At 50.0% G+C, this 17,035-nt stretch overlaps 1 protein-coding gene across 1 annotated transcript in view; it reads right to left on the bottom strand.

Moving 5' to 3' along the window:
- Window positions 1-3,580: 3,580 nt before the first annotated feature.
- The window catches only part of LOC102452245 (uncharacterized), a 46,180-nt gene continuing 32,725 nt past the window's right edge, over window positions 3,581-17,035 (bottom strand). Inside the window, exon 5 of the mRNA XM_089770885.1 lies at window positions 3,581-7,012. Within this exon, the coding sequence (XP_089627011.1) occupies window positions 6,157-7,012 (856 nt within the window). The 3' untranslated portion in view covers window positions 3,581-6,156. The remainder of the gene's footprint in view (window positions 7,013-17,035) is intronic.

The raw sequence follows: 17,035 nt of genomic DNA, 5'->3' as shown, positions 1-17,035 counted from the left end.
TCAGACAGTAGGAAGTCAGTGTTCTTGTGGAAATTCAAGTGGCCAGTGTAGACCACTGGCAAGTTTTTCCGCAAAAGCAGCTACTTTTGTGGAAAAACTTGCCAGTCTAGACACAACCCCAGAGCTCTAGACATGCTATTAAATAAGCCCCCTCAAGCACAGGGGCCCATTTGGGAGAGAGAAACTGCCCCACACACTAGGCCGGCCTCTGCTTTCTCTCTTTGGCAGGGCCAGAATGGTAAAGGCTCCAGTGGGAGCAGCCAGGGCTCAGGCCTGCCCAGCGACTCTTTCCTAGAGCCCAGCTGGAACCAGACCAATGCGCAGAGGAGCCAAGAGGAGGTTTCCAGCCTGAAGACAGCACAGGCAGACAAAGCAAAGCCTCAGCTTCTTCCTGCTCAGCCCATAGGGAGTCTCAGTGTGGCCCACAGACCCTTTGTTTGCCATTGCCCACGCACAGGGTGGCCAGATTCCACAACACTTACAGGCCCCACAGGAGGGGCTGGTTTGATACTTTTAACCCCACAGTCCAGCAACGAGTCCCCCCCCCCCCCCCCCCGCAAAACGCCCTCTGGGCAGCCAGCAACAGGGTAGAAAAAAAGAACATCCATAATTGTCAGAGAGTAGAGGTGGTAAAGTGGCAGTAGCATTTTTACCCATTATACTTCTGGAAAAGAGCAGCCCCAGAAGGCAGCTTGACTTTCCATTTCTCCTCCCCACTCTTCACTTCCTTGTCTGGGGGCGGGGGCCGGGAGGAAGAAGGGTGCAAGCACAGCTCCCTATTGTGCACAAACATGTAGCCCCTGCGGGTAGCCCTGGCTTTCTTCCCTTGTCCTGGGCCCCTTTGGCCACTTTCAAGAGGTTGCCTCTTCTGTAAAAAGCTCTTCAGGGAGCAGCTAGCTAAAGTCACTCTGGAGCAGTGGTCCCCAACGCGGTGCCTGCGGGCACCATGGCACCCGCCGGGCCATTTATGTGCTCCCGTGGAGCAATCTGGGCTGGCCCCAGACCGGGAGTGCGGCAGGTGCCAGACCCGGGCGCATGGGCGGCTCGTGCCCCGGGGCCACGGCGCGTGCCGGTGCCGGCCCCGGGCACACCACATATGCTGGTGCCGGCCTGTGCCCCAGGTGCGTGGCACATGCCGGTGCCGGCCCCGGGTGTGCGGCGCATGCTTGGCCCTGCCCCCAATCACATGGCCTGTGAGCGGCCCTGCCCCCGTACACCCAGCGTGTGAGCGGCCCCGCCCCCCATGCGCCTGGGAGCCCCAAAACATTGGGGACCACTGCTCTGGAGGAATTTGATCCCACAGCTCGTTGAGTGATTGGTCTGGCTCAAACTAACCACCATAGCGTAAAAGTCCCATCTGCTTGAGAAACACTGGTCTAGACAGCTGCTGCCCTCTGGAACATGTCATTTCTTGGGGATCTTTGCCAAGTGTTCAAACATCTTCCATGGTGAAAAGAAAGCCAAAGTTTATATACAACTGATAGGAAGGAGACAACTTTTTACCCTAGGTGGGACTTGAACTCACAATCATTGGCTTAGGAGGCTAATGACTTATCCATTGGGCCACTTGGACCACACAAGGAGAAAACAGGAGGGCCAGAAATTCTCTCTCCAAAAGGCACATTCCTCACATTCTCTTGGCAGACATGGCTCCTCCTCTCTGCGGCTTGCAGCTACATCTGCAGCCCCTGGCAGGGAGGTGGCTGGGCAGGTTGCCGGCAGGGGCTGGCAGCAGTGCAGCCTGGTCGGCTGCAGCTCTGAGAGAGCAGCTGGGGGAGCTCGGCTGTGGGGCAATGGGCCAGTGTGTTCTGCTTGAAAGTAGGAATAAGGGATCTTCCAGAAAAGGCTTTATTTTCCAAAAGATCCCGTCTAGACTGGCGCTTTTCTCCGGCAAAGCCCCAAGCCAGAAAAAAGCGGCAGCCTTGTTCATGCAAATGCCACAGGGGATATTTAAATCCCCCGTGGCATTTGCAATTCCGACTGGTCTCATTAGCATCCCTTTTCCGGAAAAGGGTGCCAATGTAAACACAGCCCTGGGGAATGGATCCCACAACCACTCCCATGCAAAGAAAAGGCACTACCACTTGAGCTATCTCCCCTGCAGCAGTGATGCTTTTCTGACCACCCATCTTGTCCCAGAGACCACTATGTCCCTGCAACTGCCTGTGGCTCCTCTCTGAAAGGGTCATTTGTGAGCTACTTTGCTGTAGACCAGCTAGCTCAGCTGGCCAGCATGTGGTGCCGATAATGCCAAGGTGGTGGGTTCATGCTCCTTGCTGGGCACTGGATGCTTTGGGCAAGGATAGGGTAATAAGTCAAAATGACCTGGACAAATTGGAGAAATGGACTGAGGTAAATAGGATGAAGTTTAATAAAGACAAATGCAAAGTGCTCCACTTAAGAAGGAACAATCAGTTTCATACATACAGAATGGGAAGGAGTATGGCAGAAAGGGATCTAGGGGTTATATTGGACCACAAGTTGAATACGAGTCAGCAGTGTGATGCTGTTGCAAAGAAAGCAAACATGATTCTGGGATGCACTAACAAATGTTGTGAGCATGACACGAGAAGTCATTCTTCTGCTCTGCTCTGTGCTGGTTAGGCCTCAGTTGGAGTAGAGTCCAGTTCTGGGCACCGCATTTCAAGAAAGATGTGGAGAAATTGGAGAGGGTCCAGAGAAGAGCAACGAAAATGATTAAAGGTCTAGAGAACCTGACCTATGAGGGAAGACTGAAGGAATTGAGTGTGTTTAGTTTAGAAAAGAGAAGATTGAAGGGGGGACATGACAGCAGTTTTCAGATATCTAAAAGGGTGTCATAAGGAGGGAGAAAACTTGTTCATCTTAGCCTCTGAGGATAGAACAAGAAGAAATGGGCTTAAACTGCAGCAAGGGAGGTTTAGGTTAAACATTAGGAAAAAGTTCCTAATTGTCAGGGTAGTCAGACACTGGAATAAATTGCCCAGGGAGGTTGTGAAATCTCCATCTCTGGAGATATTTAAGAGTAGGTTAAATAAATGTCTATCAGGGATGGTCTAGACAGCATTTGGTCCTGCCATGAGGGCAGGGGACTGGACTCGATGACCTCTCGAGGTCCCTTCCAGTCCTAGTATTCTATGATTCTATGAATTTGAAAAGTTAAATGGGCTCAACTTAAGACTTCAGGGTCAACATACAAACATCTTAATCCTCTCAGACAAAATGAAAGTGTCTGTCAAGAACATAATATGGGAAAATTACATTGCCCTTGGTAATGTGAAAATGTTCCCCTCTCTAGCTGAATTTGTCAGTGATAATGATTTGGACTTAAAGAGATATTTGGACTCAAAGAGATATTAACAACAAGATCTGAAGAGTTCCCAGACAAGAAGCTAGGTTGGATTCGAAATCCATTTATCTTCATAATCAGTTACAAGGATTCAGAACTGAGTATGAAGGAAAATGAAAAATTTGTTGATTTATCAGACAAAACTCTGCATGCTATGTTTAAAACTTCAATGTGCGATCAATTTTGGATATCTGTGCAAAACAAATACCTGGAATTATCAAAAAAAAAAAAAAAAAAGCAATGTTTTCTCTACTTCCCTTCACCTTGACCTACTTGTATGAATCTGCTTTTTTGGCTTTCGCTGGGATAAAAACGAAACGTTAGTCCAGACTAAGTGTGGAGGCAGATCTAAGAGTGGCAGTTTCAAATATAAATCTGAAAATGGAAATAACAACATCTAAGATCCAAGCTCAAGTTTCTCACTAATTTTTGTCTTTCTTTCTTGTCTTTTTTTGTATATTGTTATTTTTGTCCTTTTTTCTTTTATATTTAAGCCAGATATTACTCATTACAAAATTCAGTAGTAATTTCTCAATTGATGAGGAACCAGATCATATAAGACTTTCGCCGTTGTCATTTCTTCCGATGACTGAATCAACACATTCATCTCCGAAGAAAGAATTTATTCATTCATATTCTACATTGCTCATATTATTTAGCCTTTTTTATGTTAGTTTGACTAAAATAAATGTAAAAAATGTCGTCTTTGTTTTTACATTTCAAAAACAAACTATTCAAGACATTTCACATAAATAAAATATCCATAACCTTCTGAGTTGGTTTGGCCCATGCACACAACCTCCATTTTCCTTTATTTACTATGGAAAATTAGTTCTTGATTTACGCGTTTTTGTTTTGAGCAAAGTTTTTCAGGAATACATCTATCACGTAAATTGAGAAATGACTTATGTAAAAATACTTATATAGTATAAATACGTCTATTCATATAAAATAATGTAATAAAATTTAAAAATAAAATATGTATACTCATATGAAAAGTTTTATTTATTATTACTTCCTATAACTAGTTTTAAAACATGTTTGACATGCCTGGTGTTAATTCTGAGAATTATTAGCGACAAGTAAAAATTATTTTTTCTAGGAAAGTTTGAAATACGTATGTAATGCCATTTTAACAAAAAATTTTACTTTCTAACTTAAAAAAGGGGTGACGGTTAACAGAAGGCGACGGATAAAGGGTGCAGAAAATCAAGGTTCTATTATATATGTATTACATTTAGGTACGAAAGTTAGCAAGAAATGTCTCAAATTATCTCAGGGGTTGCAACACGAGTGCAATAAAATATGGGGGTCACGGTTGAAAAAAGGTTGTACACCACTGAGCTAATGCATCTGCACAGTAAGTGGGGCTTTTTTCCAATAACAATTTGAAATTATGTATAATTATATAGAATTATATATAATTTCAAAATGTTATGGAAGAAAGCCCTACTTAACATCTGACTCTTCCTAAGAACTGAAGTTCTCTCCCCAGTAGAGGTATTCTCTGTAGGGCTACATCTACACTGCATATTTCTGAATAAGCAATTTCAGGAGAAATATTCTGAAGTAGCTTATACATCATTTCAGATTATTATGGAAGAAAGCCCCATTTACTGTGCAGATGTATTAGCTTCTGCTCTGTGACACAGCTCTCCCCACACAGCTCTCCTTGCCAGCCCCCCAGTCCCAACTCCTTGCGGCAGCAGCTGCCTGCCAGCCCCACGGCTCCAACTCTCGGTGGCAGCAGCTGCCTGCCAGCCCCATGGCCCCAACTCCTGGCAGCAGCAACTGCTTGCCAGCCCCACGGCCTTAACTCCCTGTGGCAGCAGCTGCCCACCAGCCCCAGGGCCCAAACTGCCAGCAGCAGCAGCCGACCGCCAGCCCCACAACCCCAATCCCAGGCAGCACTAGCTGCCCACCATATGGCCTTGGTCCTGGCGGCAGCCACCTCCCAACACAGCTCCAGCCCCAGAGGCAGCCACGCCACTCACTTCCAGGAAGGTAAGTGCTGCTGTATGGCTCTGAAAAGGACGTGAGCAGGCTCAGAATTTTTTGTGCATGGCCACGCAGGTGTGCACCTTAGAGGAAACACCATGAAATTTCAAATTAAAATATCTAAAATATTTAGACTGGACATTAAGAAAAACTTCCTGTCAGAATGGGTAAATACTAAAATAAATTGAAACACTGAAATAAATTCTAATTATTTCTAAAAGCATTAGTGTGATCATGCTGAAACAAAAGGATTCTTTTGATCTTTTTCCTATGACATCAGATACAGACAAAAGCAGTTTGTCTGATATATCTTTATTGAGGGCCTAGAAGACTGTTCCTCCCTGCTAAGTAGAGAAAGGTGGCTGGCAGAATTATAGCTGCTTAACATTTGTTTTTAGACCACCCATGAAGCACATTACATAACCCTTTATAAAACTCTGCAGTCTACATGTGATAGTAGTTTTCAAGTCCCTAGAAGGATGTTACAAGGAGAAGGGAGAAAAATTATTCTCAACCTCTAATGATACGACAAGAAGCAATGGGCTTAAATTGCAGCAAAAGAAGTTTAGGTTAGACATTAGGAAAAACTTCCTAACCATCAGGGTGGTTAAACACTGGAATAAAGTGCCTAGGGAAATTGTGGAATCCCTATCACTGGAGATATTTATGAGCAGGTTAGACAGACATCTATGAGGGATGATGAAGATGGTGCTTGGTCCTGCTGTGATGACAGGAAAGAGGATTTGATAACCTCTCAATGTCCCTTTCCATTCTAGTGTTCTATGGTTTAATGAGTCTATGATTCTCCTGTGTGAACTGTATGATGATTGTTAAGAGTGGAGTGCTGACAAGCTTTTCCCACTATTGGAGCAATCAAAGAGCTTCTCCCCTGTGTGGATTCTCCTATGTCTAAGAAGGTCTGACCTCACACTGAAGCTTTTTCCACAGTCAGAGCAATCAAAGGGCTTCTCCCCTGTGTGGATTCTCCTATGTCTAAGAAGGTCTGACTTCTCACTGAAGCTTTTCCCACAATCACAGCAGATGAAACGTTTCTCTCCTGTGTGGGTTCTCTGATGTCTAATGAGATGTGAACTCCTACTGAAGCTTTTCCCACAGTCAGAGCAGCTAAAAGGTTTCTCCCCTGCATGGGTTCTCTCATGACTAAGAAGACTTGAGCGCCTACTGAAGTTTTTCCCACACTCAATGCAGCTGAAGGGTTTCTCCCCAGTGTGGATTCTCTTATGACTTAGAAGACTGGAGCGCCTCCCAAAGGTTTTCCCACAGTCAGAGCAGCTGAAAGGTTTCTCTCCTGTGTGGATTCTCCTATGCCTAAGAATGTCTGGTTTGTCACTGAAGCTTTTCCCACAGTCACAGCAGATGAAACATTTCTCTCCTGTGTGGGTTCTCTGATGTCTAACGAGATGTGAACTCCTCCTGAAGCTTTTCCCACAGTTAGAGCAGTAAAAGGGTTTCTTTCCTGTGTGGATTCTCCTATGTCTAACAAGATATGTGGTCCTACTGAAGCTTTTCCCACAGTCAGAGCAATGGAAGGGCTTCTCCACTGTGTGGATTTTCCTGTGTCTAACAAGGTATGACCTCTCACTGAAGCTTTTCCCACAGTCAGAACAGCTGTAGGGTTTCTCTCCTGTGTGGATTCGGTGATGTTTAATTAGGTCTGAGCTCTGACTGAAGCATTTCCCACAGTCGGAGCATTTGAAGGGCTTCTCTCCTGTGTAGGTTCTTTGATGGTCAATAAGAGTTGGACAGTCACGGTAAGCACAGGGAGCTTGTTGATGGGGGATTTCCTGTTGAACAGTTGCTGTGTTTCTTTTCACCCCTCTGCTCCTATGACTGGATTTACCCTGTGCCTTCTCTGGATGGTTTTCCTGCTGCCTTTGTGGGCTATGCTGACTCTTACAGGTCTCTCCCTGCTCAGGATTCTGGGAAATATGCCCTTCAGATCTTCCCAGTACCATCCCACATGGATCCACTTGCTCCAGTCCTTCCTGCTGAAGACTCTCCTCATTGTTCTGACTCAGCGTCCCATCACCTGCTGGGACAGAGAGAGAATCCTGACAAGAATAATTCTCTGTGCTGAGCTGAAAGGAAAACTTTGAAGGGGGAATAGAAAAAGGGGCGCACACCCAAATAATGGCTGGAAAGGTTAAACCACCATGAGCTGAGTTCAATCTCCACCATGAGCTGAGTTCATCCTCCTTCTCCATAACTCTTTCCCAAAGGACAGAACCTAACCTCCTCCCACACCATTTGACTGGATTTGAAGACAGGCTGAAGGGTCAGTTAGACTAGATGAAAATGCACAAGTGACACCTTCTATGAGGACACAGAAATTGGTTTCTGAGTCGGTTTAACTGATTGCTCACCTGTGTGGCTATTGCTGATGATCTCCCCTTCCTCACAGCACTGGAGATCCAGCTCCTCTCCTTGCCCCATCCAGGAGATCACATTAGCTCTAGAGACTGGAAATCCTGCTCGGAGAGCAATAAACCATGTGCTGATCTTGTTCATTAAAGTCCATGTCATTACTACTTCTAGACCCAGGATCTGACTTACCCACCCAGAAAGGCTTCTTCTCTATCTTGCAGAGACTGGGCTCTGGCTGGTTCAAGATCCCAGGACATACTCAGGTGCATTAGCCCTGCTTGGGAGAGCTGAGCCCTCTGCTGCACTCTCTTGGGTACAACTATGTCTCCCTCCTGGCCTGTTCCATCCCGCCATCCCAGGCCAGGACAGGAAACCACTGCTCAGGAGGCAAGCTCTAGTGAGGGCTTGCAGGTCTGACACTGAAGCCCACAGGCAGGGCTCAGACTGCAGCTGCCACATGGCAGGTCACTAGGAATTGGAGGAAAAGGACCCAGTAGGGTTCTAGCTCCCCAAGGGCTCTGTCCATAAAGCCCCATGCTGGAGGACTTGGCTCAACCTGCTCTTTGGCTCAGATGGTCTACTTGTACTGAAAGGAGGCAGAGCAAGTTGAACAGCTAAGTGAATCCTTGGAGGAAGTGTTTCAGACACTTCCTATTTTCCAGACTCCTGTCCCTAAGTGTCTGTACCTGCATGAGCCCTGCCAGCTGCCCACAATAAATGCTGATCCCATAGCTGGCCATGGCAGCATTTGGCTGTAATGTTTCTCTGGGGTGTGTGTTTGCTGCTGCAGCTGAGCTCAACCTTTGCTGCTTTGGTTCTACTCTCAGCAGCAGCCACCCTCTTTGTGTGGTTTTCCAAACTTCCTCTAGTGGCCACCCTAGCCTGCCATTTGCTGCTCCCCTTGGCTACACAGAATCTACCATTCACATTTTCACATCTGGTGGGCACATTCTTACACCTTTAGCCAGACCCCATCTTGGACCATCATATAGTGCTGGGAAGATCCCCCTGTGACGTTATAGGATTAAAATATGACCCTGTAGGTCACTGTGCTACCACTGTTACACAGTTGCAACAAACCTTGTGTAAATTATGTCCTGTATGGTGTCAATGGGAACATTCTGATGTGGTGACTATGCTTATCCTGTCTGTACGGGGACATCATTTTTGTACCTCAAGTTATGAGTATGGACCATGCACCTGTATTTTAAATATGGTCGCTGTTGTGGAAACACCCACAAAGTAGTTTCTATTCAATCCAGCCAGCACATTGTCAGTGGAACATTCAGATTGAAGATCCATTAACAAAACCCATGGAAATCTCATCATCAACGGACGGACTTTCCCATGGACTTTTCAGCCAGGTGGGCAATGCCTGGCATGGCTCATCAGAGCAGACAAGGGCATGACCAGTTCATGTCACACTAAACTCCATCTGGTCCCTGTGCTTTTCAGCTCACAATGCTGGGGGTTATGTTTGGAACAATGAGTTCTCCTCCACATATGCTCCCTGTAAGCTGTGCACACATGCGGCCACGCAGGAGAGATTCACACAACGCACAGCCGGCAGCATGTGCTCAGGTTCCCCTCACCCACTTTGCACCATTCTGCAGCTGCTCCCGGGAGGGACCCTCCTGCTAGCTGTGTCGAGTGTCTGTGTGTGGAGGGGGCGGTGGGAAGGAGGGCAGTGCAGATGCCAGGGTGTCCCCTTGCACCTGTACCATAACTCCGCAGAGCAGAGGGGGGACAGCCTGGCTCATGAAAACTCAGAGCTGGTGCAGTCTGAATGGTGACAGCCTGACTTACTTACAAAGGCAGTGCTCTGCTTGTGAGATGTCCCCAGCAGCCAGCTCACATAGTCTGTTTCGTCTCTAACACACACACACACACACACACACACACACACACACTCGTGTCACATACACACTCTCCCACTTCTCCTGTTCTCGTACCACATCAGCACAGGTACTCAGGAACAGAGCAGGACAGCTTGCAGTGTCTTAGAGAGACAGTGCATGACGTTTCCCTGAAACTCACTCAGCAGTAGCCACCACACACACACACACACACACACACACACACACACACACACACACACACACACACCCTGTCACTCACCAATAAATCCACTGTGTCACACTTGCACACACAGGGAGTGTCCCACACACGGTGCCACCCACCAACCCACACACTATCTCTCTCTCTCTCACACATTGTCTTATTCACACTCACCTCACAGCACGTAATTGTATTATTGTTGTTGTTAAAACTTGGCACTGCCTACAATGCATTTATAGAGTCTTTGTCATTTTATTCTTTCCAAGTGCGTACATTTATGTTCTGACACCTTCAGCCAAGGCATAACAGAGCAAGATGGTGGGGAAACACACTGAGACCTTGGCTGTGGGAAGAGCAGCACCACTGTTATGTCCCTTAGCCTGCTTCCCCTGAGAGGGAGCATTGGCCAGGGTGGGGGGAAGATGACAGTCTCCCATGATTATTGGAGGTGATACTCCTGACATTGGGCAGAAGTGGGGGGCAAGGAGGTACCCTGAATCAAACTCAACCCAGCTCCTCCAGAGCCCACCCAGCCTCCAATACACATGGGGATAGGAACCCTTACCCAGCCAGCTCACAGCCTCATAATTCTCCTGCATCACATCCCTGTAGAGAGCTCTCTGACCTGGGTCCAGCAGAGCCCATTCCTCCTCAGAGAAATACACAGCCACCTCCTCGAAGCTCACCGGCTCCGCCACAGCCATTTCCTTTCCCTGCCTCTGCAGGTCATGGGCTGGAGCAAGACATGGGTGTTCTGCAGCCTGTCAGGGGGAGAAGAGCAATTGGAGACATTTCAGAAAGGGCTTTAATCCTTTTCACACCCTCATTCTCTCCAGACTTTTTCCCTGGTGACACACAGTAGACTTGGACATTTTGGGCAAATGCTTGAGTCTATATATTCCATAAAACACACACACAAGTTAGATCCCAAATCTATATAATTTTCTCTTAATATATGGCTCTGAGGTTCAATATTACTCTATCTGCAACAATGGGATTAGGTTCTGAGCACCCAGTGTTTCTTGTAAAGAAGCTGCATATTCATGTCTGAATAGGGATAGAGATGCAGCCATGTTAGTCTGGTCTAGCTGTAACAAAAGACAAAGATAGCTTCCCCAATTATCATCCCTAATGTCATTACCTCACAGACACTAACCTTCCCCCTTCATCCCTCCTCTGTTCTAAAATCTGATTCGTCAATTTTATATGTGTTCCCTTTTTTTTGATTGTATCACTTCGGTATATATGGTCGTGCCAATTTTCTTCCACATATTGATCTGAGGAAGTGGGTCTGGCCCATGAAAGCTCATCGCCTAATAAACCATCTTGTTAGTCTTTAAAGTGCTACATAGTCCTGTCCTTAATATGGATGTAGGTGTCTAAACTTAAGCCTCTAAAACGTCCTCCATTGAACGGCAGCACAGATCTAGAACCTCTCATCAGGGCTAAACCGACACTTTATAAACCCTCTCCACAAGAGAGATTTAGTGAAGTCAAGGGGACCATTCAGATGCTTGAAATTAAACATACATGCTGAATGTTTACATCATTAGATCCTAAGATTCATGGATTCACAGGATCATTATTTCATGTCCCTAGTCTCATCTGTGTCACAAGCCATTGTATCTCATCTCATTACCTCAGGACATATCTTTATTTCCCCAAAGCATATTTTGTAGAAAATGTCATCAAGTATTGCTTTGAAGACAGCAAGAGATGGATGTTACATTGTGGTTATCTGGCTAATTGTGTAGTCGATATTTGTATCAACAACACAATCAGTCGATAAAGGATTGCTCAGCTGAGCCACAGCAGAGGTAGCTCCCGGAACTGGGACTGAGCAGTCCTGGCTCGCGCTGGCTCCAGAAATCACCCACGCTACTTTCTATGATTTAAATGTAGTAGGAGTTGCCAGGCTCTTACTACATTTAAAATGCAGAAGTGCAACTTCCGAGACCTGTGTGAGCTGGGACTGCTCAGACTCAGCTTGCACCCAGTCCAGCAGCCTCTGTTTGAGGTGGCCAGGGCTGGCTGTGGCCAGAGGCTGCTGCTGGAACGGCCAGCCCCCACTGCTATGAACAGTGGCTGGTTGGTGGCAGCAGCCTCTGTTTGTGGGGGGGAGGGAGCAGCTCTCCACTGAGATACCCTCCTCTATCCCCAGCCCCGCTGCCTCTGATAGAGGCAGCAAGGGGTGGGCAGGAGGCATAGCGGATATGGTGCTAGGGGGAACCAGCTTTTAAGCCTGCTCCCCCCAGCACTGGGTCCTGTTCCCTCCTTGCTGCCTCTCATACGGAGGCAGCAAGGAGTGGGGGAAGTGAATAGTTGAGTACTACTAACATCCCTAGAATCCACCACTTCTTTGATCATTTGTTTCAGCAGCTAATCATCTTCTCTATCAAACATTTGTGCCTCCTTTATTATCTGAAATTGTCTGGCTTCAGCTTTCAGTTATTTGCTCATACAGAGACATTTTCCACTAGACTGAAGAGCCCTTGGGGATTCAGCAGACTGATACAGTGGAAGCCTATTTTTTAAAAACAATATATTTAAACTGAACAGAAAGAACATTGAAATCTCTCATATTTAAGGTGCTGTGACTTGTATGCTTTAACTTCACAACTTTAGCATTATGCCACGCAGACAAGCCCTTCATAAGGGAATGGAACAGTGGTAGGAGGGTAAAAACCTGTTCATTCCTTTAGTTTCAAATGTTTTAACTGCTTTTTGACAATATCTACATATATGGGGGCTGCAGACATTCAGACACAAGTACTTATGATAGCAAAATAGTACTGCTAGCCTCACAATCCATATCAGAGCTCTTCTGCTATTAATAATGAATTTTAATGTCACATCTGAGTCAGTGGTATAATATTGAATTTGTAAATTAACTCCAATTCAGCTGTCTCCTTCTGCAATCCAGTGATATAGCTTTTTTGCGGAAGGGTGGCTACTTTTAAATCCAGTACTGAATGTCTAGGGAAGTTAAAACATTCCCTACTGAGTCTGTGTGTTACACTCTACAACCCCCAGGTGGTACACATTTGCAAGCACCTTAGAAATGTTATGCAGACACAGAACCTGATCAACGATTCTTTTAGATCTTACAACCATGTTTGGCCATTACAGTGTTTGGAAGAGGCTGTATCTAAAATATTTCACTGAATCCATCTTATCAAGCAGGGAAGAGCTGCCTTGTCCAGTCCCTGAGGGACACTGTACCATTCAGATAACAGGCCTAGGAAGGGGGACCTGAGATTCACCCCACATCTGCCCCAAACTCCAACACTGCAGAGCCCACTTCCATCCCAGGGTTTCCCCTCTGCCACTGGCTGGCAAAGCCCATATCCTGTTCTAAACTCCGCTGCTTACCCCGATTTTGCCCTTTCGCCCCTCACCTGACCCTGCAGCCAGCTGTGTAACCCACCTATGTGCTCAGTTTGACCCCTGCACAGACTCTCCCATCTGATTTGCCCAGAGCAGCTAGGAGTGGGGTGGCACCCAGGGGTAGGGGAAGCAGAAAGCAGCAGCACATGGGCTCAGCAGCCCTGGTTTGCAGACGGCTGCTCTGGCCCTGCCCTGCAACAAATGGTGCCACTGCCTGGACCAGTCCTTTGCCCAGGGCTTGCCACCCCCCACCAGCAGGCTGGGGCAGGCAGGGCCTGAGGATGCCCAGAGCTGGCTCTAACCCTTTGCCAGGCACAGTGAAGTACTAGGGGAGGGCTCTCCTTGGCTGCTTGTGGCTCAGCCCGGGCTCCCAGCACCGTATGGAGGAGGCAGCAGCATGTGACTGAGAAATCCAGCCCCAAATCTGTGGAGCAACCTGATCAACTTCCCATCCCCGAACAACCAGCAGAGGGGGCTGGGAATGCAGCATTAACCCTCCACTGCCAGGGCCCAGCCACAGCCCCCCTACATGCCACCCAGCCCCCAGGTACATGCTGCAGGGACTGACCCAAGAGAATTCCTTGCCAGCAGGAGAGCGTTAAGGCTAAGGATGGTAAAATACGTTTAAGTAATTGTGTAACTGCTGAAAACTTCAGAGGCTACATGGGAGTGTGAGAGGTGGCTCCCAAGGAGATGGTGCATGCAGGGAGCTGGCATATAACCATGACGTCCCGTTTTACCAATAAGCCCAGGCTCATTGGCTACCTGTGCATACGGTTACATTTGCACATTCCTAGGCTAGGTCCCTGCATTCGTGGCAGGATTAAATATTATCTAGACGGGGGGGGGGGGGGGGAGAGAAATGGGGTTTGTATGGTGGATCCGGCGCCCCCAACTTCTAGATCCAGTCCACCGACACTACAGTCCCGTGGCCCAAACAGCCTACGCCGGACTTCCTGCCTCCTGCAGCCCTGCCTCAGGTCACAGCCCCAAACCCGCAGGGGGCTGTTGGGCTGCTCTCCTAGGCGGCTCCAGGCCAGACGTTCCCAGCCAGAGCCAGCACCTGGCCCCCCCATACTCTCCATCTCCCCAGCCACCTCCTTCCCCCCCCCAGGTCACAGCCTCCCCCACCCCCAGACCCCTCCTCTCCTGCACCCCCTTGCTCCTCCACGCCAGAATCCTCCCCTGAACCCATCCCCAAACCCACCCCAGGGCCTTGCGCCCCCCCCACACCCCACATCACAAACCTCACCCCAGCTCCCTCCTGAGCCACGTCATAGACCCCCCCCCCCACCCCGGGTCCCTCCTGCGCCCCGCCCCCCTGCGCCACATCATAGACCCCACCCCGGCTCCCTCCTGTGCCATGTCATAGACCCTCACCCCAGGTCCCTCCTGCGCCCCCGCCCCCCTGCGCCACGTCATAGACCCCCCCCACCCCGGCTCCCTCCTGCGCCATGTCATAGACCCCCCCACCCCGGCTCCCTCCTGTGCCATGTCATAGACCCTCACCCCAGGTCCCTCCTGCACCCCGCCCCCCTGCGCCACGTCATAGACCCCACCCCAGCTCCCTCCTGTGCCACGTCATAGACCCCCCCCGCCCCGGCTCCCCCCTGCGCCCCGCCCCCCTGCGCCACGTCATAGACACCACCCCGGCTCCCTCCTGTGCCACGTCATAGACCCCCCACCCCAGGTCCCTCCTGCACCCCGCCCCCCTGCGCCACGTCATAGACCCTACCCCGGCTCCCTCCTGTGCCACGTCATAGACCCCCCCCCCCGCCCCGGCTCCCCCCTGCGCCCCGCCCCCCTGCGCCACGTCATAGACCCCACCCCGGCTCCCTCCTGTGCCACGTCATAGACCCCCCCGCCCCGGCTCCCCCCTGCGCCCCGCCCCCCTGCGCCACGTCATAGACACCACCCCGGCTCCCTCCTGTGCCACGTCATAGACCCCCACCCCAGGTCCCTCCTGCGCCACGTCATAGACCCCCCCCACCCCGGGTCCCTCCTGCGCCACGTCATAGACCCCCCCACCCCGGGTCCCTCCTGCGCCACGTCATAGACCCCCCCCACCCCGGCTCCCTCCCCAACCCCGCTCCCATTCATCCCCCCCCCCACGCCGCTAGTGATTTGGGTCTCCAGGCAGAACCCCCCCCCCACGCGATTTTTCTGACGCGTCAGCAGCCCCGCCCATCCCCGCCTCACCTCGGCTCCTCAGATTTTTCCTGCCCTCCCTTCCGACCTCCCCCTCCCACCCTGCGCTGCCCGGAAGCGGAAGCAGCTCTGCGCAGCGAGTAACGGCAACAACGGCTCCCTCAGAATTCCGGGCCGCAAAGGCGCGCAGGCGCAGTGATCGCAGCCGAGGGGGGGGGGAGAGGCTACCGCCTCCCTTTGCCCGCGCGTCGCGTCAGACGCCCCTGCGTGCCCCGCCCAGGGGGCCAATCGCCAGGCGGGACGGGGGAGAAGACGCGCTGAAAACCCTGCCGGGGCGGTGCGGAATGGGAGTGGGGCGGGGGCTTGGACCGCGCGTGCGCAGCGGGTCAGGGACTCCGTTCCCAAGGCCGGCGCCAGGGCTTAGCTCAGACCGCGAGCTCCCCGGGCCAAGGGGCTGCATTGACAGCGCCCGTGACGTTCCCGGCTTCTGGGTGGGCAGTGCCCACGTGCTGGGAGGCGGGGCCGAGAGCTGGCGGGTCTTAGCGCTGCCAGGTCCCCGCGCGCCGCAGGCAGTGGGGGGTCCACTGGCTGCTCCCCTCGCTGCCCCCCCCACTGACCTTCCTGCAGCAGCAATGGCTGGTCCGTGGGGACAGGTGGCAGGAGGCAGCCATTGATTTGTTTCTTCTGCTGCTCCCCCTCGGCTGTCCTTTGCATCCTCCCCCCCCCTTGCCCCCGCCGCCCTGTTCTGCCCCTTCGTGCCCTGCACCCCCCCCCAGCCCCTTGCTCCTGCTAGGGTTGCCAGATGGTTTCAACAAAAATACCAGACACACTTGACATTGCATCACAATCCACATTACCTCTTATTTAGAAAATACATTTAGGCTGCTCTAGACTGGCATGATTTTCCGCAAATGCTTGTAACGGAAAAGTTTTCCGTTAAACACATTTTTGGAAAAGCGCGTCTAGATTGGCAGGACACTTCTCGACAAAAGCACTTTTTGCGGAAAAGCGTCCGTGGCCAATCTAGACGCGCTTTTCTGCAAAAAAGCCCCGATCGTCATTTTCGCGATCGGGGCTTTTTTTGCGCAAAACAAATCTCTGCTGTCTACACTGGCCCTTTTGCACAAACGTTTTTCCAAAAAAGACTTGTGCCCGAATGGGAGCAGCATAGTATTTCCGCAAAAGCACTGACAATCTTACACAAGATGGTCAGTGCTTTTGCGGAAATTCAAGCGGCCAGTGTAGACAGCTGGCAAGTTTTTCCACAAAAGCGACTGCTTTTCCAGAAAAAGTGGCTCAGCTCCCCTTGCTCTGGGTTTTCTCTGCAGTGCACTGGAGAGAGAAACCCCTGAGCCAGTGACAGACTGATCTGGGTGCTGGCGAATGACGGGTGATGTAATAAACAGACCCATCTACAATGACTGCCAGCCACATGTACAGGGGGAGGGGGCTTTAGCCAAGGAAGCAGCAACTCTGACGAAGATTTGGGACTGAAGGTGGCTAATCAAATGAACATGTTTCCAGTGCTGTGACCAAAAAGGGCGAGGTGATGCCACAATACACTAGCCCAGGGACCTTTAGATCTTCAGTCTAACACTCTCCCAATTGAGTTAATTTGGCAGTAGCCATAAAAAGACGTTTCTAGCCTATGATTCTCTGTCTGGGAGGTTTGGCAGCTGTACCACACACAAAGGATGCCGTTGTGTAGTGCCCAGGAAGGCAAGACCAGCA

The sequence above is a fragment of the Pelodiscus sinensis genome, chromosome 19 (genome assembly GCF_052426305.1).
Source record: "Pelodiscus sinensis isolate ZL-2025 chromosome 19, ASM5242630v1, whole genome shotgun sequence".
Lineage (NCBI taxonomy): Eukaryota > Metazoa > Chordata > Testudines > Trionychidae > Pelodiscus > Pelodiscus sinensis.
Note: the sequence above shows the minus strand (reverse complement) of the source record. Positions and strands in the feature narration are given on the sequence as shown.